General features: G+C 48.3%; 2 protein-coding genes across 7 annotated transcripts in view; both read right to left on the bottom strand.

The window, feature by feature from the left end:
• Positions 1-345: 345 nt before the first annotated feature.
• LOC102237052 (sodium/hydrogen exchanger 5-like) lies at positions 346-18,333 on the bottom strand. Of its 2 annotated transcripts, XM_023332736.1 has the most exons (16): positions 16,960-18,333; positions 11,748-12,050; positions 10,447-10,610; positions 7,813-7,891; positions 7,571-7,748; positions 7,281-7,501; positions 5,479-5,681; positions 5,284-5,373; positions 5,069-5,139; positions 4,870-4,996; positions 3,574-3,665; positions 3,214-3,340; positions 2,980-3,129; positions 2,749-2,818; positions 2,439-2,567; positions 346-1,634 (listed from the first exon to the last, which is right to left on the bottom strand). In XM_023332736.1, the coding sequence occupies exons 1-16, from the start codon at positions 17,303-17,305 to the stop codon at positions 1,063-1,065; spliced, it is 2,922 nt and encodes a 973-aa protein (XP_023188504.1). In that variant the 5' UTR covers positions 17,306-18,333; the 3' UTR covers positions 346-1,062. The 2 variants fall into 2 exon arrangements, with proteins under 2 accessions (XP_023188504.1, XP_023188505.1); XM_023332737.1 differs by lacking the exon at positions 346-1,634 and having other exon boundaries at positions 2,490-2,609.
• Positions 18,334-19,079: 746 nt separating this feature from the next.
• The window catches only part of LOC102237305 (FH1/FH2 domain-containing protein 1-like), a 30,650-nt gene continuing 25,773 nt past the window's right edge, over positions 19,080-23,956 (bottom strand). For all 5 annotated transcript variants that reach the window (XM_023332734.1, XM_023332730.1, XM_023332731.1 and 2 more), the window contains 9 exons: positions 22,460-22,609; positions 22,185-22,367; positions 21,998-22,117; positions 21,759-21,920; positions 21,371-21,561; positions 21,104-21,296; positions 20,557-20,731; positions 20,296-20,472; positions 19,080-19,739 (listed from right to left, as the gene is read on the bottom strand). In XM_023332734.1, the coding sequence (XP_023188502.1) occupies positions 19,654-19,739; positions 20,296-20,472; positions 20,557-20,731; positions 21,104-21,296; positions 21,371-21,561; positions 21,759-21,920; positions 21,998-22,117; positions 22,185-22,367; positions 22,460-22,609 (1,437 nt within the window). In that variant the 3' untranslated portion in view covers positions 19,080-19,653. The remainder of the gene's footprint in view (positions 19,740-20,295; positions 20,473-20,556; positions 20,732-21,103; positions 21,297-21,370; positions 21,562-21,758; positions 21,921-21,997; positions 22,118-22,184; positions 22,368-22,459; positions 22,610-23,956) is intronic.

The raw sequence follows: 23,956 nt of genomic DNA, 5'->3' as shown, positions 1-23,956 counted from the left end.
GAATAAAAGCAAACTAGCTGCTCCTTTAACCAGAACAGGAAGATCTGTCCTAAACTTCTCTATTTTCCTTCAACACAAACAGCAGCAATATGGAGAACAACATCAGATATCGGATCCGGGCGCCGATGTGGTGCGCTCCTGGTTCTGGTTCTGTTGGTCAGAAAGCTAGTGCTTCCGATCCAGTTTGTTGCTCCTCTTCCCCAAAACACGGATCTCTTAATTTAAATAAAACCTTCGCTCACTTTCAGATAAAATAACGATAATTCCACATTATCAGGATTCATCAAGGCAAATCAGAAAAATGATCAAGATTTATAATAAAATATGAACAAAAATATTTTCATCTCAATTTAATTTCTCTTTATTTGTCCATTTTCAGAGGAATAACTCAGGATTAATTTCAGGCATCTCTGTGGTTTAGCAGCACGTTAAAGCAGAAACATGTCAATGACCTTTATTATAAATAAAAGTCGTTTTCCTGCTGACTGGGCCAAGCTGCTGCAGGAACAGATCACTTATGATTTGTTCTTGCGGAACCGCTGGTCCTGTTTGGACCGGACCGGGTTTCCGCAGCAGCTGCAGGAATAAAGCACACAGAATAAGGCAGCGGCATTAAGAAAAACAAGGCCTGTATAAAATACATGTTTGTGTTTTAAATAAGCAGCTCAGACAGAATTAAAGGGGAAAGGCAGGAAACGGGCTCTGCAGCGCCCCCTGCTGTATGAAGTAACAACAATAAACCAAAAGAGTTATGAAACGAAGGATGGATTTTCATTTCAACTGAGGGAGTTACGGAGACATCGAAGACATTTTCAGTGAACTGATTCAATAACATCAACAGTTATTGAATCATATTGATCTGCTGTGATGGAGCAAAGATCCTTCCAAGCTTCCAACTAGCAGGAGCTTGGCTGGAACGTTTGGTGGAAGGACGAAGGACTCTGATGGTGATGAAGATGAGGACAGAAGGTTATCTTCAGCTGGTGGTGCTCTCTGGTCATGTGATTGTGCTGGTTTCCTATTGGCCGAGCCAGCAGACAGCTCGCCCTCTGGTGGCCGTGTTCAGAGCTGTGTGGGGCGGTGACTGTGTGGCCCGGCGCCACCACCGGGGGGCGAGGTCACCAGACTCCTCAGGTACACACAAGGGTTCCTCCTCCTGCCTGGCGGGGCCTGCGGCGAGGGCGGAGCCTGCGGCACCCCGGGCGGCTTCAGGGCCGACATCAGCGGCTGCATTTCTTGCGAAGCGCCAGGCTCTTCCTCTTCCTCCTCCTCCTCCACCGGCTTCTTTTTCTTCCTCTCAGGGAAACAGAAGGCGGCTGGGGGCAGGGCCTGGGCGGGCGCCGCCCCGACAGGGCCGGTGTAGGAGGCGGGGCGGGACCCTCCCAGCCTGGAGAGGGCGCTGACGCGGGGGTGGACAGGCTCGGCGGGCGCTGGAGGCGACGAGACGCTCTCCAGGGAGGAGATGCTCTGGTTCCAGGCCTGCTGCAGGTCCACCGGGATAATCTTGGTGGCCTCCACCGACACGCAGGGCGGGGGCGACCCCACGCCGCCCTTCCAGGGCAGATGGCTGTCCTCACCGGGCGGCGACGGGGGCAGGGGCGGCGGGCTCTGGCAAACGTCCAGAGCTGCTGGGACTGAAGGACAGAATCTAATCAGCCATCATGCAGAAAGATTGCACCCCTACACCAACCTACCATCACCATGGAAACGGGCAGCTTCGTCTTCAGTTTAGCTTCATTCAATTCACAAAATAAATAATTTACAATCAATCAATCATTCCAATTGATCTAAGTTCAGTTAAATATTTAAATTAGTCTAAAACGTTTCTAAGGAAACCCAGCAGAGCATCCTGACCCGCAGCATCACTGCTTCTGACCAGCAGGGGGCGACAGTGGAGAGGAAAATCTCCCTTTTAACAGGAAGAAACCTCCAGCAGAACCAGAGCCAGAAGCAGAACCAGAACCAGATGGTTCTCAGAACACAGAGGACTCTCTAGTTAATGACAGTAAAGCGTTTAGGAAACGATTAGGTGATGGCAGCATTATGCCCTCCTTCAGCAGGAAAACATCACCATGATGTTTCCATGGCGATGAAGCAGTTTCATGGAAACCTTCATCTCCATGAAGAGATGCAAACACCAGCTGGTCTGTCACCACGGTAACTCATCTTTGTAACCATGGTAACAAATGATTTTCATTCCGTTTTCTTCAGTTTTAGTCATCAACTTTTGTAAACTTTCATGTTGACTCAACTATTTGATCTGTTCTGGATGGCTTTGCCTTTTTAACATTTATATCTGACTGCAGCTTGTCCTGTATTTTACTTTAACATTTCACTTGTCAAGCACTTTGTTGGAAATGTGACATCAGAATAAATTTGCCATTCATTGGATCACCATTTACAGGCGGTCCGGTCTAATCAGAGCCTCTCTGCTTTACCTGATTTGGGTCGCTGTTTGGGCGTCTCCGCCTTCCGAGCAACGAAGGTGATGCCGACATCTTCCTCCTTCTCCAGATCGGAGTGATCAGCTTTATCCTCCTCCGGTTCCACAGGAACGGCCACCGGATCTGAGACAGAGCGGCGGCAACGTCACACCAGTTGCTGAGATGCTGGCGAGGGCCAAGCAGAAGATCATCAACTCCAACAACATCAACTCAACCCAACGTCAACCTGAACCCAACCCGATATCAACCCAACGTCAACCAAACAACATCAACCCAACTCAAACCCGGCTGGTCGTCTCGGTACCTTTGTCCTGCCAGCTGACGTTGCGCCTGGGTTTGTCTCCTCCCTCGTCCTTCGTGTCAGATCCTCGGTGCTGTCAGCAGAAGGAGGAAAGGTCAAATGCCAACAAGAGCCGATATCAATATCTGCATCGGTCCTGATATTGAAACAAGTTCGAGATCTCATGTGCAGTTCCGGCAGAACCGGACCTCTGACTGGTTCTGTTCGGGTGCGTGTATGTGTACGTGTGTGAACCTTTTTCAGGCTGCGCTCCTTCTTGTGCCGTTTGTGTCTGGTGGACTTGAAGGTCTCCATGCGGCTCCTCATGTTCCTCTGGAAAACCTCGCGGTCCTGCCGCTCCTGCTCCCCCAGCGGCATGAAGTGTCGGCTGTAGTGGGACTGGTACTGGAAAACACACACACACACACACACCGTGTGTCATCAGCAGCTCCATGGCGGACCGTTGCTCCAGGCGCTCCTTCTCTTTACCCGTCTCCTGGGCTTGTACAGGTTCCCAGCCAGGACGTGATGCGTCTCCATGTCCTCCTCCACCTTCGACCCGGGAACGTTGTCGATCACCTGGAGGTCCAGACACACGCCGCTGCCGTTCTCCCGCCTGCAACACGTCAACCACAGGTCAGCAGGACTCGGTTTAGAGCTGAAGATAAAATCCAATGTTTTATTTCTTCTTCTTTGGATCTGTTGATGGATCTAAAGTGAAAAGTTTGTTTTTGTTCTAATTCTTCCATGAAGTTGATTTAAACAGGAAGAATGTGGGAAAACAAGATGTTTCCTGCTGAGCAGCCCCATCAGAGGTCATCAGAGGTCATCAGAGGTCATGTGACTCACAGGTAGTTGGTGACGTTGGTGACTTCAGGGAATGAGGCTCTGCTGGCCATGGAGGGCAGTGACAGCCTGGCCGAGGTCAGGACGTTCCCACCCTGCACACAGAGGTCAGAGGTTCGCAGCTGGACTTCAGTGAACCTGACGGACTCAGAACAGGCCGTCTGTCCTCAACAGTCAGCCTGCAGCGCCCCCTGGTGGTTCAGCCAGGAGGAGCAACACGACCAGTAGAACCAGCACAGGTTCTGCCGGAGCAGTTCACTCAGAACCAAACTCTGGGTCCAGAAACAACTGATGACCAGACCCAGAAAGAAGGAAAGTTAGGTGGAAGAAAAAAGTTTACAGACAGCAGAGCATTGCTGCACTGGAGCATCAGGGAGTTTGATGCAAAGAGACAGAATGGAAAAGATTAAAAATGAATAAAATAAAATAGAAAAGCATAAAAGAAAATGCAATAATAGAGAAAACAGAATAAAGGTGAAGAAAAAAATTATAAAATAAAACAAAATAGAAAAAATAAAAGAATAAAACAAATAGGAAAGAACAGGGGGGAAAAGAAAAGAAATGGAATAAAATAGATCAGACAGAAAAAGAATGAAACAAAAATAAAATAGATAAAAAATTAATACAACACAATCAAATAAAAATAGAACATAATAGAATAGCTTTGCAGTAAACTGTTTCGCTCAGGTTGCAGAAATCTTTGCTGCCTACATTATTTTGCCTCTTGCTGAGTTTCTGCTCCATAAATAAAGCCCGGTCCAAATTAAAGCCTGACCTGGTTCTGGTTCCTGCTGAGTTTCTGCTCCATAAATAAAGCCCGGTCCAAATTAAAGCCTGACCTGGTTCTGGTTCTGCTGGGTTTACTGGACCCGCCTGAAGGTCAACATGCTTCCTCGGTTTCCCCAGAGATGAAATTTAATCCTCAACTCTGCCGCCTGCCGACTCCGGTTCTGGTTCTGGGTCACCTCAATGGGTCTGCCATCCGGTACCAGATAGAACCAGAACCAGAACTGGGTGAAGTTCTGCTTGGTGAGAAAACTGGAGCTGGTTCTGGTGACCCATAAAACCAGGAATGGATCAGAACAACATTTCCTCCAGACTGAGGTGGAAAAGTTCTGGATCTACGGCTCCAACCTCAACCATGGATTGTGGATCAGAGCCAGAACCAGAACCAGAACCCAGGTCCTAGCAGCCTGTGAGACCGGACTGCCCAAAAAACCAGAACCAGAACCTGGAGCCTGCAGTCCCTCGAGTCCGTCTCTTTCCAGAACCCATTTGGACCCGACCCGGTCCTCCTACCTGGTCGATGACACTGATGGCGTCCCGGATGTTGATCTTCTGGTACGCCTCCCAAAGCTCGCTCTTCCTGTACACCGACTTCCTGAGCAGCAGCTTGCTCAGGTAGTTCTTATCGAACTGCTCCCACCTGGAGGGGGCAGGGCAGTGAAGCATGCTGGGAAACAGCGCTGGTGATGGCAGACATGTTGGTAGGACTCACTTGTCTCTCCAGTGGTGATAACCCTGGAGTCCTGCGATGTCCTCCACCGCAGTCAGGATGTGGTCAAAGGCCTGGACACACACACACACACACACACACACACACACACACACACACACACACACACACACACACACACACACACACACACACACACACACGTCACATTGATGATGAGCAGAAGAAGAGTTGTCATCATCCATCATCATCATCACCCGCTCGTGGATCTCCTCGTTGATGGTGGGCTTCCTGTTGGTGGAGCGAGGAACCTTCAGCCACTTCACCAGAGGCTTGATGGTCAGACCCTGGACCAGAACCAGAACCAGAGCCGGAATCAGAACCAGAAACAGCGGTTCCTCACTCAGGAACCCGGTGAGAACCAGGACCGGTCCGGTTCAAGCCGCTCCTACCTGGAACATGACGGTGAAGAAAACAACCACGATCGTTGTGGCAACAAAGTAATCCTTGGCTTTGACTTGCTCTGCGTCCAGCAGCACCACCAGGGCGAACGCCACCGCCCCCCGCAGGCCGCCGTACGACATCACCACCTGGTCGATCTTATCCAGCGGGACGAGCCGGAACCGGTTCAGAACCCAGGTCTGGCCGACCACACCTGAGGCCCAGAGACAGGAGAACCATCATGTCACAGAGGTTGGAACTGACCGGACCGGAACGGACCGGACCGGACCCTTCGGAGGTTCTATATGTTGTTTGACTTTCAGTAAGGTTCCTTTAAAGTCTGGGATGTTTTGATCACCACTGATCTAGAATTGGCTTCTTCCAGGAGTTTCTCTCGAAATTAGAGATTCCTTTTCTCCTATTGGTTGGCTGCAGCCTGAGTCTGCTTCTGATTGGCTGATCAGGCCCTAAGCATGACTCCTCTCCCAGAAGCTAGCAGCTAGCTGCACCAGAGACAAACGCAAAAGCAACAAAACTCTTTTCTCCGATTACGTCAGAACCAAACCTGACCGCCTGCTGGATGCGTTTCCGTCTGAATTGTACGCGTTGTCGCATTTATCTAGTTTTTATGGAAGAGGCTCAGAGCAGATTTTTTTTCTTGACAGGAATTGTTCAGTCTGCCATGAAAAAGTTGGATTTGTGTGGCCTGCTGAGTGAACGCTGCTCAGACTCGACTCAAACATGTTGCTGTTTAACTGTCTGCTGGTTTAAACAAGAACATATTCTGGTTTTAATGAAATGTCTTATTTATCTCACTAAGATAAAAAACATTCTTATATAGTGGTAATTTACTGCTCCTGGTTCTTTTCCTGGCTCCGTCAGTTAAATGCTTCCTGCTGCTGCTCTGGGGAGACACAAAAGGTTCCTACTTCAGATTTATTTAGATTAAAATCCTCAGAACTGAGAGGCGAAAATGTTTAGTGAGATTATTTTGTTTATTATGTTTTGCTTTTACTTTAATAAATCTTTAGGAATTAGTGTGGTTTGTTTTTGATTATGTAGAATTAATATAGCTGGATTAATTAAAACTGTGAGATCTGGCTCACTTTTTAAAATATTAAATTATGAGATCATTCCTGAGCATCAATTAAAGATAAATAATTTAAATAATATTTTTATTATTAATTAGTTGAGTTGCTGTTTTTAAAGGGCCAGTTTTAAGTAAAATAAACCTTTCTGATCTCTAATGTTTTCCCTGCTGTGTTGCTTTGCTTCTTTCATGTTTGAGAAATCCTTCAATCTCTATGACAACCATTCAGCTGCTAAACGCCTGGGTGGATCTAGCCCCACCTTCCAGGCGCAGCTCCTCCCCCATTCAGCTCCTTCAGACTAGCCAGCAGCAATTAGCAAACAGCTGCTGAGCTCGTATTGGAGCTGCTACTCAGATCAACGCTGGTAAAACTTTAGAGGGTTAATAGAGGAGCCATGTTGGAATGACTTCCTGGAGGCGGAGCTTCAGGAAGAGCAGGAGCTTCTTAAAGAGACAGAGACCTAATTTCAAGCTGCTAAATCAGGAAGCTAAACTTCTTTTAAGTCATATTTCATATATAGTGTTTTTATAACAACTGAAGGTGAGACAGTAACTGATTATGTTATAAAATGGAACTATGTGCCTGAAAATCACATGATACCGGCCCTTTAATGGCTGCTGTACCCATGTTGGCCAGTATATGGCGCTGATCTTCGCCTTCTGTGGATGGTTAATATGAATAATGTCAGAGTTAGAACCTGAACCAGAACCAGAGGAACTGACCCACAGCCCTGAAGAGCAGGATGAAGACCAGGGTGCAGGACACCAGCCCCGTGTCCCAGGCCCACTTGGACTTGTCCACTGCAGAGATACCCAGGAAGATGAAGATGATGGTCTCAGCGATGCTGGCCAGCGTCTTCATCGTGTACTTCACCGTGGTCCGGGACTTCTGCGAGATGTTGGCTTCTACGTACTTGTTGGCCCCGATGCCGCAGAAGGTCATCCTGTGGAGGAAGACATGGCGGTGACACGACTGCGGGCTGAGGCGGTTCGAATCGAGAGGCGGGACTCACGACAAGATGGCGGACAGCGAGAAGAGCTCGGCGGTCAGGTAGGCCAGGTAGACCAGCAGGAAGACAAAGAGCGGCTCGATGATGCGGACCTTCTTGGTGAAGCGGGTGATGAAGCCGAGGATGACGGCAAAGACCAGACCCACCAGAGTCCCCCCAACGCTGACGATGAGGAAGGAGGCTGTGGAGGTCAGCAGAGGTCAGAGGTCAGCAGAGACTGTCGAGATTTCCACCTGAAGACTCACCCACTCCTTTGAAGTAGTCGGCCATCTGGACGTTCTGCGGGCCGACCTCCACAAAGGAGATGTAGACCTTATAGAGGACCTGCAGGAGACACGGAGAGAGACACGTCAGGGACCGGGTCACCAGAACCAGACCAGGTCCTCCAGGAGCTGGACCACAAGAGCATCGAGACCAGAGGGAAAACATTTACCACTGAGGACAAAAATGAGCTTTTTCTCTCCATTCAAAACACACACAAAAAAAATTATACAATAATGTTATTGTGAAATTTTTCTCACCACAAAAATAAATTAGGAAGCTAAATGTTAAAGGGACGGTATCGTGTTTCTCAGCCACATGGTTTCATGTTATAAAACAACCAGTAACTATGTTTCCCTCAGTTGTTATAAAAATATCAAATATGATTAAAATAAATCTTATTTCCTGATTTAACGTCTTGAAATTGGGCCTCTATCTCTTCAAGAAGCTCCTGCTCTTTCTGTAGCTCCGCCTCCAGGAAGTCGTCCCAACATGGCTCCTCTATTAACCCTTTAATGTTCTTACCAGCGTTGATCTGAGCAGCAGCTCCTATAATGAGCTCAGCAGCTGGTTGCTAATTGCTGCTAGCTAGTCTGAAGGAGCTGAGTGGGGGAGGAGCTGCGCCTGGAAGGCGAGTCTAGATCCACCCAGCTGAATGGTTGCCATGGAGATTAAAGAATATCTTGGGGTGTGCTGTGGTGGTGCAGGGGTTAAGCACAACCCATATATGGAGGCCTTAGTCCTCAACCGTCGCAGGTTCGATTCCCGGCCTGATGACCTTTGCCGCATGTCTTTTCCTTCTCATTACCCACTTTCCTGTCAATTAACTATCAAATAAAGGCCACTAGAGCCAACAAATTTAAAAAAAAAAAAAGAAGAAGATCTTAAACATAAAAGAATCAAAGCAAAAATATTAGATACGACATAAACTAGTCATGAAAATCTGAGCCTAAAAATGGCAAAAACATTTCCATCTGCTGCAGAATCCACACAGAGTTATTACGAAATGAAGAAAGAAGTGGATAAGAATCTATAAACTGTTGCTCTTTTATTACGGCTTCAGTAAAAGTCAGGCATAATTTTCATATTTTGGAGGCTTTATTTATTTATTGAACATTTATTTTGTTTCTGGGACGCGTCAGTGCTTCCTGTGTCCATTTACCGCAAACTTAGAACAGAAACATGGTCAATAAAATAATATTACTTCCGTTTATTAATTTGGGGAAAGTTCATCTTTAAATTTTGCATCTGCATCGTTACTAAAACAAACTGGGTCCAAATGAGACCATTCAGAGGGCCGCAGACGGCCCCCACGCCTCATGTTGGACACCTCTGAACCTCTGAAGGTGTGGTAGAGGTGAGCGCTCCCCCAGTGGGGTCAGAGGTCACAGCTTCAGTTCTCCCAGCTCTGCTTGGGTTTTTCCATCTGATTGGGATTAGCTAATAATCTGAGTGCTGCGGAGGATTAGCCGGCGCCGCTAATCTGCTCCCGGCTTCCAGCGCCGGGCCGCGGCGTCCGTCCAGCTGCCGCGTCTGGACGACACGTGTCCTCCTCCTGGAGCCGCAGCAGCGGAGCAAAGTTCAGCTTCACGCCGCGCCGCCCGCTGCGGCAGGCCTTCACAGGCTTATCTGTTACCATGGAAACGCAGCATCACACCTGGCAGGTGAGATTTGTGCTGATTCATCCACAGCGTCAGATTCTGCTGAGCCAGATCTAACTGCTCTAGATCTGCGCTGCAGGTGGAGGGACATTAGCATCAATGATCAGACGCTGCTTCATGTTAAGAAGCTGAGAGCGTCTGCAGCAAGAGGTGCAGCTGACGCTGCTGCAGCAAGTGCTGCAGCATTGCTGTTTCCATCCCATCATGCAGAGCATCAATTATTCTGATGATTAATTGGAATAAAAATGGGAATATTATGCTCACTTTTTATCACTGATAAAAAGTGAGCATAATATTAAAAAGTGAATATAAAAAAAGTGAATATATAAAAGTGAAGCGTTTTTTATTATAAAATATTAAAAATACATTTAAGGGGCCGGTATCATGTGATTTCCAGGCACATAGTTCCATTTCATAACATGACCTGTTACTATCTCACATTGAGCTGCTATAAAACACTATTTATAAAATATGACTTAAAATAAATCTTACTTCCTGATTTAACTCCTTGAAATCGGGCCTCTGTCTCTTTAAGAAGCTCCTGCTCTTCCTGAAGCTCCGCCTCCAGGAAGACATCCAACATGGCTCCTCTATTAACACTTTAATGTTTCTACCAGCGTTGCTGTGAGCAGCAGCTCCTATAATGACCTCAGCAGCTGATTGCTAATTGCTGCTGGCTAGTCTGAAGGAACTGAGTGGGGTCCAGATGGGTGGTGCTTCAGGTTGGGATTGCGGGGAGGGGTTCCTGCTGCACCCACAAGATGCCGCTCTGGGTGGTTGAACATATCAGAAATCGCCTCTGGTTTTGGTTTCATGTATGCGGCTTAGAGTCTCTAATCGATCGACAGATTACTGAATTATTACAGGATTGATTCAATAATCTGTTGATATGATTTCACATGCAGACGATGGAAATCTCAGCATGTGTGTGTGTGTGTGGGCGTTTGTGTGCCTCACCACGGTGACGGCGTCATTCAGCAGCGACTCTCCGAACACGATGATGAAGAGCATCTCGTTGACATGGACCTCCTCGAACACGGCTAGAACCGCCACCGGGTCGACGGCGGAGATCAGAGCGCCGAACAGCAGGAAGTCCATCAGGTCGGCCTGAACGCGTTCCTCTGCAGAGACACACCGCCACAGCTGATTGGTCCACATATGGTGACATCACAGCAGGCATCAGGTCACTGAGGGGGGGTCACTCTGAGTTCATGACCTCCTGCTGCAGTGACTAGTTAAAGGGGCAGGTCACTGTTTAAAGGGACGGGTCACTGTTTAAAGGGACAGTCACTAGTTAAAGGGACGGTTCACAGTTTAAAGGGACAGTCACTACTTAAAGGGACGGGTCACTATTTAAAGGGACGGGTCTCTAGTTAAAGGGACGGGTCTCTAGTTAAAGGGATGGTTCACTATTTAAAGGGACAGTCACTATTTAAAGGGACAGTCACTACTTAAAGGGACGGGTCACTATTTAAAGGGACGGGTCACTATTTAAAGGGACGGGTCTCTAGTTAAAGGGATGGTTCACTATTTAAAGGGACAGTCACTATTTAAAGGGACAGTCACTAGTTAAAGGGATGGGTCTCTAGTTAAAGGGACAGTAACTATTTAAATTTACAGTCACTTGTTAAAGGGACGGGTCTCTAGTTAAAGGGATGGGTCACTGTTTAAAGGCACAGTCACTTTTTAAAGGGACGGGTTTAGTTAAAGGGACAGGTCACTATTGAAAGGGATAGTGACTAGTTAAAGGGATGGTTCACTGTTTAAAGGGACAGTCACTAGCTAAAGGGACGGGTCACTGTTTAAAGGGACGGGTCTCTAGTTAAAGGGACAGTAACTATTTAAATTTACAGTCACTAGTTAAAGGGACGGGTCACTATTTAAATTTACAGTCACTAGTTAAAGGGACGGGTCACTATTTAAAGGGACAGTCACTTTTTAAAGGGACGGGTCTCTAGTCAAAGGGACAGTCACTATTTAAAGGGACGGGTCACTAGTTAAAGGGACAGTCACTGTTTGAAGGGACAGTCACTATTTAAAGGGACAGTCACTAGTTAAAGGGACGGGTCTCTAGTTAAAGGGACAGTCACTATTTAAAGGGACAGTCACTAGTTAAAGGGACAGTCACTATTTAAAGGGACTGACAATTAGACAGTTTCCTGTCTTCTGGAAACCTCTGGACTGGCTGGACATCTGTCTAGCTCCAATCTCTGCTGAGGCGTCAGCAGCACGGTCTCACCTCTGACCCCATCACTGACCTATAACCCCCAGCAGCTTGGCGGCATAGAGGCAGAATCCGGTGCAGAAGGCGTTCCACAGCGTCCCCACCACGGCGTAGGTCAGGATGGCGCCCAGGTTGTCGAAGAAGAGGCGCGCGGGCATGAAGTATCCGGCGTCGCCGACGATGGTGGGCAGCAGGAAGAGGAAGAAGAGGGCGGGGTCCAGCTGGTACAGCTGCTTCTTACTGGCGATGAGAACCACGCCGCCCAGAACCAGACCCAGCAGGATCAGCATGCAGCTCTCCGGAACCACGGTGGTGAAGCGCTGCGACAGGTGGAACACTGCAGGGAGGCAGGAGAACGGGTTACTGCCGGAGGGTCACCTGGTCTGCAGCCAACAGGTGAGATGAAACAAAACGCCAGGCTGAATCACAGCAGCAGCTACTGTCACCCTAGGAAGGGTCAAAGGTTATCTCCAACCAATGAGGACATTATCTCAGACGTTGCATCAGAGGTCAGAGGTCAGAGCATGACCCTCAGGTGTCAAGTAGCCAGTCGTCATAAGCCGATGTCTCGTATCGTGTTTCTCTCTGTTCGCTTCAGAAATTTTCATCCACATGAGCCGATTCGCCCCAAGCGTTGTTTAAACATGCCGACCCATAGGGGGCAGTGTAGCGCTAAGCTAACACCTGCCAGTAGGCCTGTCGATAAACGATAAATCAATTAATCGTACCATAAATTAAAACTATCGACATCATTTCAATTATCGGCATTATCGTCTCTTCCGGCCTTTTTCTCTTTCTGTTGATGACACCGAATGAAAAAAGGCTCAACTCCGGTGCTCTCCACTGACTCCTCCTTTCTCATTTCCTTAGTGTAAAGCCCAGCGCAGACAACACGATCTTAGAGCTGTCGGCGATTGTCGGTCCATTTTCAAACCCTGACAGACCACACATTAGCCGACAGAAATCCTAGGTATAACGGTTCCATCGGGTTCGGTCCTGCCGTGTGGTGTCCAACAATGGGCACAAAATAATGGCTACAAGTTCAGTTAACTAATTTTAAAACCAGGCATTAATCAATGCTTTACTACAATCTACCTGCAATGCATGTGGCTAGTGTCAGTGTAAAGTCCTGACTGAATGAAAATCATTAGAACCTGTTTATGTCACGTTAACGAAGAACAGCTGAAAAGTTACCGGGTTTATCAACTGTGGTAGTAATTTAACTCCTCCTCTTGTCATTTCTATATTCTTTGCATGTTGAATAAACATTAATGTTGTTTCCACATATCATCTCCGATGTCCGCTGGACTTCGGGTTGCTCCGTATCAGCTGTTTGGGATTCCCCTCCATAATTTCCCCTCAGAAAGCAGAGAGGAGAATCTGGGCTTTCTGATTCAACAGGTGTCTTAAAGCGCCCAGTCGGGAAAACCCTGATTTGGATCGGAGCGGCAACGACGATCTACCGTAACACACCACACAATCTTAGAAAGACCAAGGTTTTAAGATTGTTGTAAGGGGAAAAATAGAAGCAAAAATCATGTAGTGTGAACTATTGCATCAGGTAGTCGATGTGCCCATTTTCTCTATTTAAATCTAATTATTACTGAAGGGCAACATAATATACAGACTTCATAATCTTTTGGTTGAATGCAGTATTTATTTCCACTTTGGCTTTATGTTGTTTAGTTTTTTTTTCAAGTGAGTTTTTTGTTAATGGAGACTGAGAATCCATTTTGTTTTTGGTTGTTTTGTTTATTTTGTTTATCAGCTCCAGTGTTAAATGTTCTTTTGAAAATAAAGTGTATCTATCTTTGGCAGGAAATCGCATGCATTATTACATCATTTACATTAAATCAGTGTAAAAAAGTCTTCAAACAATATTATCGCTTATCGCAATAATTGTTGAGACAATTAATCGTTGAGCAAAATTTGCTATGGTGACAGGCCTACCTGCCAGCCAATCAGATGGCTTCAGAACGAGCGACACTTCCTGTTAGGGTCCCAACATGGCGCCAGGAGGTTCGTCTGCAGGCTCAGCTGATTTTCAGCAGTATTAAAATATAAAGTTATTAAAATCAGACGATGCTGATGAGGAATCGGCTCAGAGCGAGTATCTCGGTTTATTGGGGCCTCATTTGCAGGCTGGAGCCATGAACACGATGCACCAATGCAGAAATGTCTCATTTCCACTTTGGTCAGAGTTTTTATAAATAATGGTTTTTAGTGAAATTAATGTAAAAGAAAAAAACGCAGGAAGTCAGATCTGCAGCTTCCCAGCCTGTAATCCTTCCCCTGAAACTAGTCCCAGTCGCTGCAACAAGTGCTGCTGCTTTTCCTCTGGAATTCTGGGAAGTTTTCTTGTTTAGCGGCGCGGAGCGTTGTGTTCTGCTTCCTGTTAGAGTCCCATCCTCTGTCGTCCTCCAGACGCTCCGTGGGTCCAGGGCAGGGCAGATTTTCTGGGACTACTTTAGGAGGCGGATGGATCTGCAGACTGTGATTTAAGGCAGCAGATTGTTGGATTCCTGTGGAGCCGCTGAATGTCTTCAGTGTTTCTGTCCTCACCGTCCGTCTGCTGCGGGGGAGTCTCAGCGGACTGCAGCCTGCTGTCCCTGTCTGTCTCTCCCTCCGTCTTGCTGTCCCTCTGTCTGTCTCTCCCTCCGTCCTGCTGTCCCTCTGTCTGTCTCTCCCTCCGTCCTGCTGTCCCTGTCTGTCTCTCCCTCCGTCCTGCTGTCCCTCCGTCCTGCTGTCCCTGTCTGTCTCTCCCTCCGTCCTGCTGTCCCTCTGTCTGTCTCTCCCTCCGTCCTGCTGTCCCTCTGTCTGTCTCTCCCTCTGTCCTGCTGTCCCTCTGTCTGTCTCTCCCTCCGTCCTGCTGTCCCTCCGTCCTGCTGTCCCTGTCTGTCTCTCCCTCCGTCCTGCTGTCCCTCTGTCTGTCTCTCCCTCTGTCCTGCTGTCCCTCCGTCCTGCTGTCCCTCTGTCTGTCTCTCCCTCCGTCCTGCTGTCCCTGTCTGTCTCTCCCTCCGTCCTGCTGTCCCTCTGTCTGTCTCTCCTTCTGTCCTGCTGTCCCTCTGTCTGTCTCTCCCTCCGTCCTGCTGTCCCTCTGTCTGTCTCTCCCTCCGTCCTGCTGTCCCTCTGTCTGTCTCTCCCTCCGTCCTGCTGTCCCTCTGTCTGTCTCTCCTTCTGTCCTGCTGTCCCTCTGTGCTGCACATAAAACCCACATGAAGCTCATGGCCTCTCATTTCCTCTCAGGGTTTGATGTTGGAGACAAGAGAGACGGACGTCCTGCAGGGACGTCAGTCCTCTGTGGGACCAGATTGGATCATCTAACCTGCTTCACTTTCAGATACTGAACTTTGACCTTTGACTCATGAGGGTTGACCAAAGCACCGAATGCTAACCTGCTAACAGGCAGCAGATCAGAAGGTTTTCACGGTTACAGTCAAACATGTTGGACCTAGGATTATTGTCTCTTCTGGATTTTTCTAGTTTATTTCTAACAACCTGAAGGGTTTTGAAGGTCTGGACTGAAAAACACGTTAAATCTCTGGAGTGAGTTCTGCTCTGATTTAATCTCATGTTCGGTTCTGCAGCTTGAAGCTCTGATGAAGCTGAAACTACAGGAATCCTGATGGAATCAACGAATTATGATTATTGACACATAAATTCAATAAAATAGTGATTCGATGATTGAGAATTGCAGAAATACAAACAGAAACATGTTTGTGCAAAATGAGTTGTTATTGTGAAAGTTACTGGATCTGCAGAAAAACCATCAACTCATCGTTTTGCTCAGAAGCTCAGTCTGCACCATGAAGGTTAGCTGCTCTTTTGAGTCAGAAACATGAAGCCGGCCAGGCCTTAAAACCAGGTGTGATGACTTCCTGCATCACTTCCTGCTGATCAATAAGCTCACGTCAACATGGCGGCTTCGCTGCTCGAGTCACATGCAGTCATGATGGATTACAGGAAGCAGAGGAGGATGAAGGCGCTGCATCAGTAATCAGATTACCCAGATGGTGACGACAGCAGAGCAGACCAGAGTTCCCAGTTCACAGAGCGACTGGGAATCCTGGAGGAAACAGAAACACTTTGATGTTTCCTTCCTCCTTCAGATCCACCAGGAGCTCAGCTGGCAGCCACTCCAGGTGTGTATGTGTGTCTGTGTGTGTGACACACTTCCTGCAGCTGAAGCTGTTTTTGTTCTTTCAGCTCATTGTTTTTTACAGAATCATCAGAAAAATTCTGCACAGCTCAGTTTTCTTAGTTTGAATCTGCATCAACAAGATTTATGTCTTCCTGCTTAGCTCTTCCTCTCCCTCCTCTTCCTCTGCTGCTAACCTTCACGTTGAAGCTGAAGTTTCTCCAGGTGGGAGGAGAGAGGAGGAGCCTTCGGTCTGACGGTCATAAAGAAAAGCAAACTTCCTGCCAACCACCTGTTGCTGCTCCACCTGATGATGATGATGATGGTGATGAAGCATCAACAGCTCCACCTGCCCTCCTGCAGAAAATCTGAGCTAAAGTCACACAGGAAAACTGGTCGTCTGCACTGTAAAACCGGTTCTGAAGCAGATTAAATATTAACCAATAAAATCTATTATCAATAAATATCAACTCATTAACCGACAGGCAGAAATTTAAACGCCAGAAACCGAGAGAATTTAACCAGATTATTCATATTTCAGTCAAATTAAAGGATCTTTGTTTCTTTTTAACCTGGTTGACCAACCAGGTGAGCAGAAATCAACTTAATAATTAGTTATAATTTAAATGATTTATTTAAAAACAGCACATTTAAAACATTTATTGGAATTTAGCTCATTTAATTGCCTTTTTTAGTCATTAATCTGAAATAACTCTTAGAATCAGAGAAATCAGTGAACATTGTGGGACCAGTTTGACCTTCACACCTCAGCAACGAAACTTTAAAATCATGGTTGTCATTATAGTTGAGTAAACTTTTAATTCTTAAAGTTTTTGTTGATGTCCAACTGTCTGCATCTTGAGATTCCTGATCCAGTTAAAGGTTCTGGTTCTTCTTCATCAGAACTTTTTCTGATCATCTAATAAATAAATAAATAAATAAATAAATGATCCAATAATAACCGGGAGGAGGGGGGGGCAGGAGCCCCCATCTTTTTGGCCCCGGGCCCCTCGCGGTGTGATTGCGCCCCCTGTGATTCAAACTTCCAGTAAAACCAGTTCCGGTCCAGTCTGACACCTCTCACGCACACGCACGGCGGCGGACTTACGGATCTTGGCCACGCTGGCCACCAGCAGCCAGATGGCGATGACGTAGGGCGTCTGGACGTAGCTCCACTCCCATTGGACCACCCGGTACCCGCCGCCGTGGTGAGGATGCTCCGCCGCCGCCGGCTCCCCCGGCCCGCCGCCGCCGCCGGCTCCTCCGGCCGGCTCCGCAGATCGGGCCGAGGCGACGCCGGGAGCCCCGCGCTCCAGTGCGGGCTGCGGGAGGAGGAGCCGCGGCGGGGTGGAGGGAGAGGCGTGGGCCGGGCCCCGGAGCGGAGCGGCTGACCCGGACAGCTCGGCTCCGGCCGGGAGCAGCAGCAGCAGCAGACCGAGCAGCAGCATCTTCATCCCGGAGCTCAGGGCGCTGGCATCCCGCTGAGCTTTATATACACACCGAGCGGAGAGGAGCCGCGGAGGAAGACCGGCAGCCGGGTCCAAACATCCACACACACACACACACCTCCCTCCTCCTCCTACACACACACCCAGGGAGGAGGAAGAGGAGGCTGACCCGCCCACTCACCCTTAAAGACACCGAGCCGCTCCCCCAGCTGATCTGATCACCTCTGACGACTCATGTCAATACCCTAACTCTGACGTCATACGTCGGTCCGTTTGAGGATGACTCATGAGAAAAGAGCTGCCGGTTCGGACCCAGCTCTGGGTTCTGGTTCTGGTTCAAACACCGTGGGATGAAGAGGAGCAGGACCATAGGGCTCTTCACCCCAGCGCCACTCAGTGGGGGGCGTCTCAGTGCCTAACTGAAGCATAAAATATTCAAACTGAGGTCAGAGGTCATTTTAAATGACAGGAAATAAAAACATTTTTAAACAGTAAAATGTGTAACTTGGTTTGAATCAGTTTGATGGCTGCTTTGATCACACTGGATGGATGCTGTTGGATGGCTGGTTGGATGCTCCTCGGTCTGCAGCAGAAACCTGATGGTTTTCCTTCTGGCCGTGTTGCTCCGGAGCAAAGCAGGAATAACCAGTAGGAATAACCAGCAGGAATAACCAGTAGGAATAACCAGCAGGAATAACCAGTAGGAATAACCAGTAGGCTCTCCGCTCCTCTAATCGCTTCGCCTCGGATTCCCAAAAGCTGAGTTGAAGGTCAGGTGAGGTCAGAGGTCAGCAGATAAAAACCTGAAGCTGATTATGAACCCGCTGGGAGACGATCAGCAGATGAAAACTGTGATCCTGGCTGGAAATCAAATAAAGCAAATAAACTGAAGCTCAGAGAACCAGAACCACAAACATCCGGGTCCAGTTTCCTCTGAAGGCCTGGAGGCCAACCTGGACCAAGTTCACCTCCAAGCTGCAAAGTTACACAGAAACATGAACTAGACCAGTGGTTCCCAAAGTGTGGGGCGCGCCCCCTAGAGGAGGCGCAGTGCCATTGCACTGGAAGCAGTATGGATGAAAAAAAACAACCAGTTACACAAAAGTGTTTCACTGTAAAGATGTTTGTAGTTCGTTTTGTTGCAACCTGAAGTGTGAAATAAACTTCAGTGGAGTTTGAAAACAAAATGTGTTTAAAGGTTTATGTCTGGTTGAACCATGTGTGACCAGTTGATTGTTTTTTCTTTTTGGGGGGATTTTATTGTAATCTGTAGCGGGCCCAGAAAATCTTTGAGAACCACTGAACTAAAGGATTTGGACGGTTTAGTCAGAAGAGAAAAAACTAAGTGAAAATCATGTTGATCGTTTAATAACGTCAGTTTAAACTAAATATTCAGTTTGGAAAGCTAAACATTTAATTCCAAGCAAACTGTGTAGTTAGCAAGCTAAATATGAGGCACCTAGCTAAGTAGCTAACATGCTAAATATTTGGCTAAACACTTAATGTTAGTTTAATATTTAAACTAAATATTCAATTTGGAAAGCTTTTGGCCGTGTAACTTTACAGAACCACGGGTTCTGAGCTGTTCAGCTTTAGTCAAAGGAAGTTGAAACAAACAAACAGGAAGTACTGATGGACCCACTTCCTGTTCTGCTTCTGCAGCGGTTTTGGAGAGACTGAGTCGGATCCGAGAAGAACCGAAACCCAGAACCGGACCGACAGGTTCACTCGAGTTCTAACTGGAGGAACCCAGCTCAGGTTCTACAGGTGGAAGAACCAGAACCAGAACATCAGATTTATTTAAAATCTTTATCAACAGCAGAAAAACATTCAGCCTCACCTCAGCTGAAACGTCGTCATCAGCTGAGGAACACCTGGACATCACACCAGAACCCAGTGACATCACACCAGAACCCAGTGACATCACACCAGAACCCAGTGACATCACACCAACACACATGGTGGCAGGTGAGCAGTCGGACTGCTCGGTACCAGATTAACAAGAATGCTGTGGAGGTGAGAGGTCCAGAACCAGCAGCAGGCCCAGAACCTGAGCAGAACCTCGGCTAATTTACAGCAAACTGAAGCCTCTAGAAGCTGCAGGTGGTTCTGCGGTTCATCTCAAGCAGTTTGTTCTGATCCGAGTTCTTCTGGCCGTCCACCTGCAGGACTTTCTGGATCAGAACCAACGAGACAGCAGGTAAGTCCAGGTCTGGTGTGAAGAGCAAACAGATCAGTTCTGGTTCTGATTCTGATCCGCAGTCTGAGCTGCTGTTGCTGCGCTGAAGGTTCATTTGCAAACAGATGAGGAGATAAACGCTGGAGCAGCAGGAGGTCAGGAGGTCAGCGCAGGGTCAGACTCTGGCTCCCGTCTTGCTGGGCAGCAGACCCAGAGCCTGGACCGCCTCCAGGTCCAATCCGCCCTTCAGGGTCCTCCGCACTGCAGCACACAGAGAAAACGGGTCAGAACTCAGAAACATAACGTTTTCATCTCCATCACATTAATAATAAACTCAACAGGTCAGAGGTCATTTCAGCTGCTGGACTTCATGAATCCTCAGCTGGAGGAGAAACTCCTGCGGACCAGAACGCAACATCAGAACTGGGGAGAGGTTCTGCTGGCCGTTACTCCAACATGGCCTCCCACGGAGGCGCTGCAGCGTTTTGATGCGCCGACGCTAATCCGCTCAGCGGGGATTTAGTCAGGAAGTGAAAACAGGACTGAGGAGCCGGCCTGATACCGGCTGTTTGGGAAACAGAGCTGCTGTTTGGTTTCAAACAGAACCAGAACCGGACTGACCCAGAAGGTTCCAGCGCTTAGTTAGACATCCCATCGCTATGCTAACGAGCTTTACCGCACAGCATGTTGCTGTAGCACTTAGTATTAGTTTCAGCTAAATATAGCTTTAGCGTTAGCTCCAGCTAATGATAGAAAGGGAAGTGATTCTGTCGGGCCTCAGAAGAACCTCAGAGAACCCAGGAGCGTCTGGACTCACTGGACTTCCTGTTGAGTCGGGACCGTTTGCGGGACTTTGGGCTGGCGGTTCTGTTTGACGGGTTCTGGGTCACGGACTTCACCAGTCGATCCATGATGTCATCGTTGGCGTCATCCTGAGAGCCGGTCCCATCGTCCCTAGCAGCGGTCAGAGTGGATGGACTCGCCGAGCGGTTACCTAGGCAACAGAACCAGAACATTAACTGGTCCTGACCGGACTCTAACCAGACCCAGAACCAGACCAGGGTTCTGTGGTTCTTACTGCGGACGGCTCTGGAGCGGCGCAGGCCTGCAGGATGAACGGTCAGGCTGCTGCAGCTGCTGGTCAGCAGGCTCGTCATGGTTTCATGCTCCTCCTCCTGATCAGAGCCAGGATCAGTTGCCATGGAGACGGGCGAGATGCTGTCCTGAACAGGAACGCCCGAAAACTTTTCCGTCTGAGGGAAAAAAGACAAGATGAGGTCTGAAACATCGTCTGCCTGAAACGATCCGAGGTCATTCCCAGGAAGTTCAGACGGTTTTTATGGAAAATAAACATTAACTAGTGGAGAACTCTTCATTAAACTGTTTTCAGATCATAATATAAGAAGTAATTCTCAAAGATCAATAAACTTTAATTTCTAATCAACATGTTTGTCAAATCTTAGTGAGTTTTGAAATCTTTTCTTCTGCTGCATGTCTGCTTTCAGGTGTGCAGCAGCGCCCCCTGCTGTATCTCCACTGCAGGAACAGGAGGCTGATTCAGCTGCTGTGGATCAAACTGAGCAGAACCGCCTCCTGACCTCTGACCTCTGACCCCGGAGCATTACCTCGGTGATCAGCATGCCCCGGGTCTTGTTCCGCTCCCTCTTGATGGTACGTTTGCGTCTGATGGTGAGGACGCGCTCGCGGGTGGTGCGGTACTCCAGAGCGAACTCGCTGATGATGCGGCAGAAGCTGGTGACCTTCACGTCTCGGACAGAGAAGGACGGCTGACCCAGGAACAGCAAGAAGGAGTGGAACCTGCAGGGGACACGTCAGTCCACACCCGTCCACGCCGTCTCCAGGGACGGACGGGTCGGGGCTGAACTCCCTACCTGTTGATGACCCTCCTGTGGACGACCTTTAGGATCTTGACCCTCTGGGTGCAGTCTCGTAGGAACTCCGTCATCTTGTTCTTCAGCACCGCCTTGCTCTCATGCTTGGCCACCAGCTTCAGGTTCTCCCATGATGCCTTGCAGCGCCTCTCCAGCTGGACCAGATTCTCCGCCAGCAGGTCAAAGTCCACCTGAAGCAAAACAGAACACACGAGGACGAGCTGTGACATCATAACGAGCTGTGACATCATAACGAGCTGTGACATCATAACGAGCTGTGACATCATAACGAGCTGTGACATCGTAACGAGCTGTGACATCGTAACGAGCTGTGACGTGAATGGATGTGAACAGGTGAAGACAGGACAGCGGGACAGGTGAGGCGTACCTTGGCGGAGCGGGTGATGGCGGGGATCTCGGAGTAGACGTCAGAGGATTGTGGGTAGTTGTCCTCCAGCAGGCTGCAGGTGTGGTGCAGCAGCGAGTGGCGGTGGACGGTGTCCTTCACCTCCACCACCTTCTCCAGGTAACTCAGCTCAAAGCCTTTGGCCTGGAACAGAGAAGAGCCACACTGGTGAGACTGGGAGAAACTGGGAACAACTGGGATGTTTCTGGGATGTTTCTCACATTGGAGCTGTTGAGGAAGTTGCCGATGGCGAGCAGCGTGGCGAGGATCCTCCTGAACGTCTGATTGGACGCCAGCTGCTCCATGCCCAGCTTCAGGTCGAAAAGAGGCTCCGCGATCTCCTGCAGGGGGCGACAGCTGGTCAGCGGGCCGGCGCAACCGGAGGCGGAACCGGAGCCGTGCGCTCACCTTCTCCAGAACCTCATAGTTGAGCTTGAAGGCCCAGAGCTGCAGGCGGGGGTTCAGGGCGCTGATGGAGGCCAGGGTGAGCAGGAACTGCTCAGCGGTTCCCAGCGGCAGGTCGGGGTTCGCCAGCTGGGCCTCCTGGATCTTCTGCTTCTCCTCCTCGGTCGGGATCATCGTCAGGATCTTCTACTCACAACAGAGAGGCCGTGAGGTCCGGACCGGCCCAAACGGGTCAGAGGACCAGAGGACCAGAGGCCCGGTCCGGCAGCGCTGCGTACCTCCACCCCCTCCTTGCTGATGGCGTAGTCATCGAAGCTCAGGATGGCGTTCTTGATGACGTGGACGGCAGGAAGGACGGTCAGGCCGATGTTGATGGCGTTGCTCCGCTTTGGGTCCAGAACCAGAGACTTCTTGGGTTCTGGTCCCTTCTGCAAAGGACACGTTAAAGACACGATAGAGACACGTTAAAGACACGATAGAGACACGTTAGAGACACGATAGAGACATGTTAAAGACACGTTAAAGATACGATAGACACATTAAAGAAACGTTAGAGACACGATAGACACGTTAAAGACACATTCGAGACACATTAAAGACACGATAGAGACACATTAGAGACACGATAGAGACGTTAAAGACACGTTAGAGACACGATCGAGACACGATAGAGAGACGATAGCGACACGTTAAAGACACGTTAGAGACACGTTAAAGACACGTTAGAGACACGTTAAAGACACGTTAGAGACACGATAGAGACATGTTAAAGACACGTTAGAGACACGATAGAGACATGTTAAAGACACGTTAGAGACACGATAGAGACATGTTAAAGACACGTTAGAGACACGATAGAGACACGTTAGAGATACGATAGAGACACATTAAAGACACGTTAGAGACACGATAGACACATTAAAGACACGTTAAAGACACGTTAGAGACACGATAGACACATTAGAGACACATTAGAGACACGATAGAGACATGTTAAAGACACGTTAAAGACACGATAGAGACACGTTAGAGACACGTTAGAGACACGATAGAGACATGTTAAAGACACGTTAGAGACACGATAGAGACATGTTAAAGACACGTTAGAGACACGTTAGAGACACGATAGAGACATGTTAAAGACACGTTAAAGATACGATAGAGACGTTAAAGACACGTTAGAGACACGATCGAGACACGATAGAGAGACAATAGCGACACGTTAAAGACACGTTAGAGACACGTTAAAGACACGTTAGAGACACGATAGAGACATGTTAAAGACACGTTAGAGACACGATAGAGACATGTTAAAGACACGTTAGAGACACGATAGAGACATGTTAAAGACACGTTAGAGACACGATAGAGACACGTTAGAGATACGATAGAGACACATTAAAGACACGTTAGAGACACGATAGACACATTAAAGACACGTTAAAGACACGTTAGAGACACGATAGACACATTAGAGACACATTAGAGACACGATAGAGACATGTTAAAGACACGTTAAAGACACGATAGAGACACGTTAGAGACACGATAGAGACATGTTAAAGACACGTTAGAGACACGATAGAGACATGTTAAAGAAACGTTAGAGACACGATAGACACGTTAAAGACACATTCGAGACACGATAGAGACACGATAGAGACATGTTAAAGACACGTTAAAGACACGATAGAGACACGTTAGAGACACGATAGAGACATGTTAAAGACACGTTAGAGACACGTTAGAGACACGATAGAGACATGTTAAAGACA

Source organism: Xiphophorus maculatus, chromosome 4 (genome assembly GCF_002775205.1).
Source record: "Xiphophorus maculatus strain JP 163 A chromosome 4, X_maculatus-5.0-male, whole genome shotgun sequence".
In the NCBI taxonomy this organism is placed as follows: domain Eukaryota; kingdom Metazoa; phylum Chordata; class Actinopteri; order Cyprinodontiformes; family Poeciliidae; genus Xiphophorus; species Xiphophorus maculatus.
This window is presented reverse-complemented; position numbering and strand designations above follow the sequence as displayed.

Excerpts from the sequence above, each read along its gene's own strand:
- LOC102237052 (XM_023332736.1), bottom strand. The coding sequence starts at position 17,305 with ATGAAGATGCTGCTGCTCGGTCTGCTGCTGCTGCTGCTCCCGGCCGGA. Across the intron at positions 7,892-10,446 it reads TGAATGACGCCGTCACCGTG|GTCCTCTATAAGGTCTACAT; the intron begins GTGAGGCACACA and ends TGTCTCCTGCAG. Across the intron at positions 1,635-2,438 it reads CAAACAGCGACCCAAATCAG|TCCCAGCAGCTCTGGACGTT; the intron begins GTAAAGCAGAGA and ends TCTGTCCTTCAG.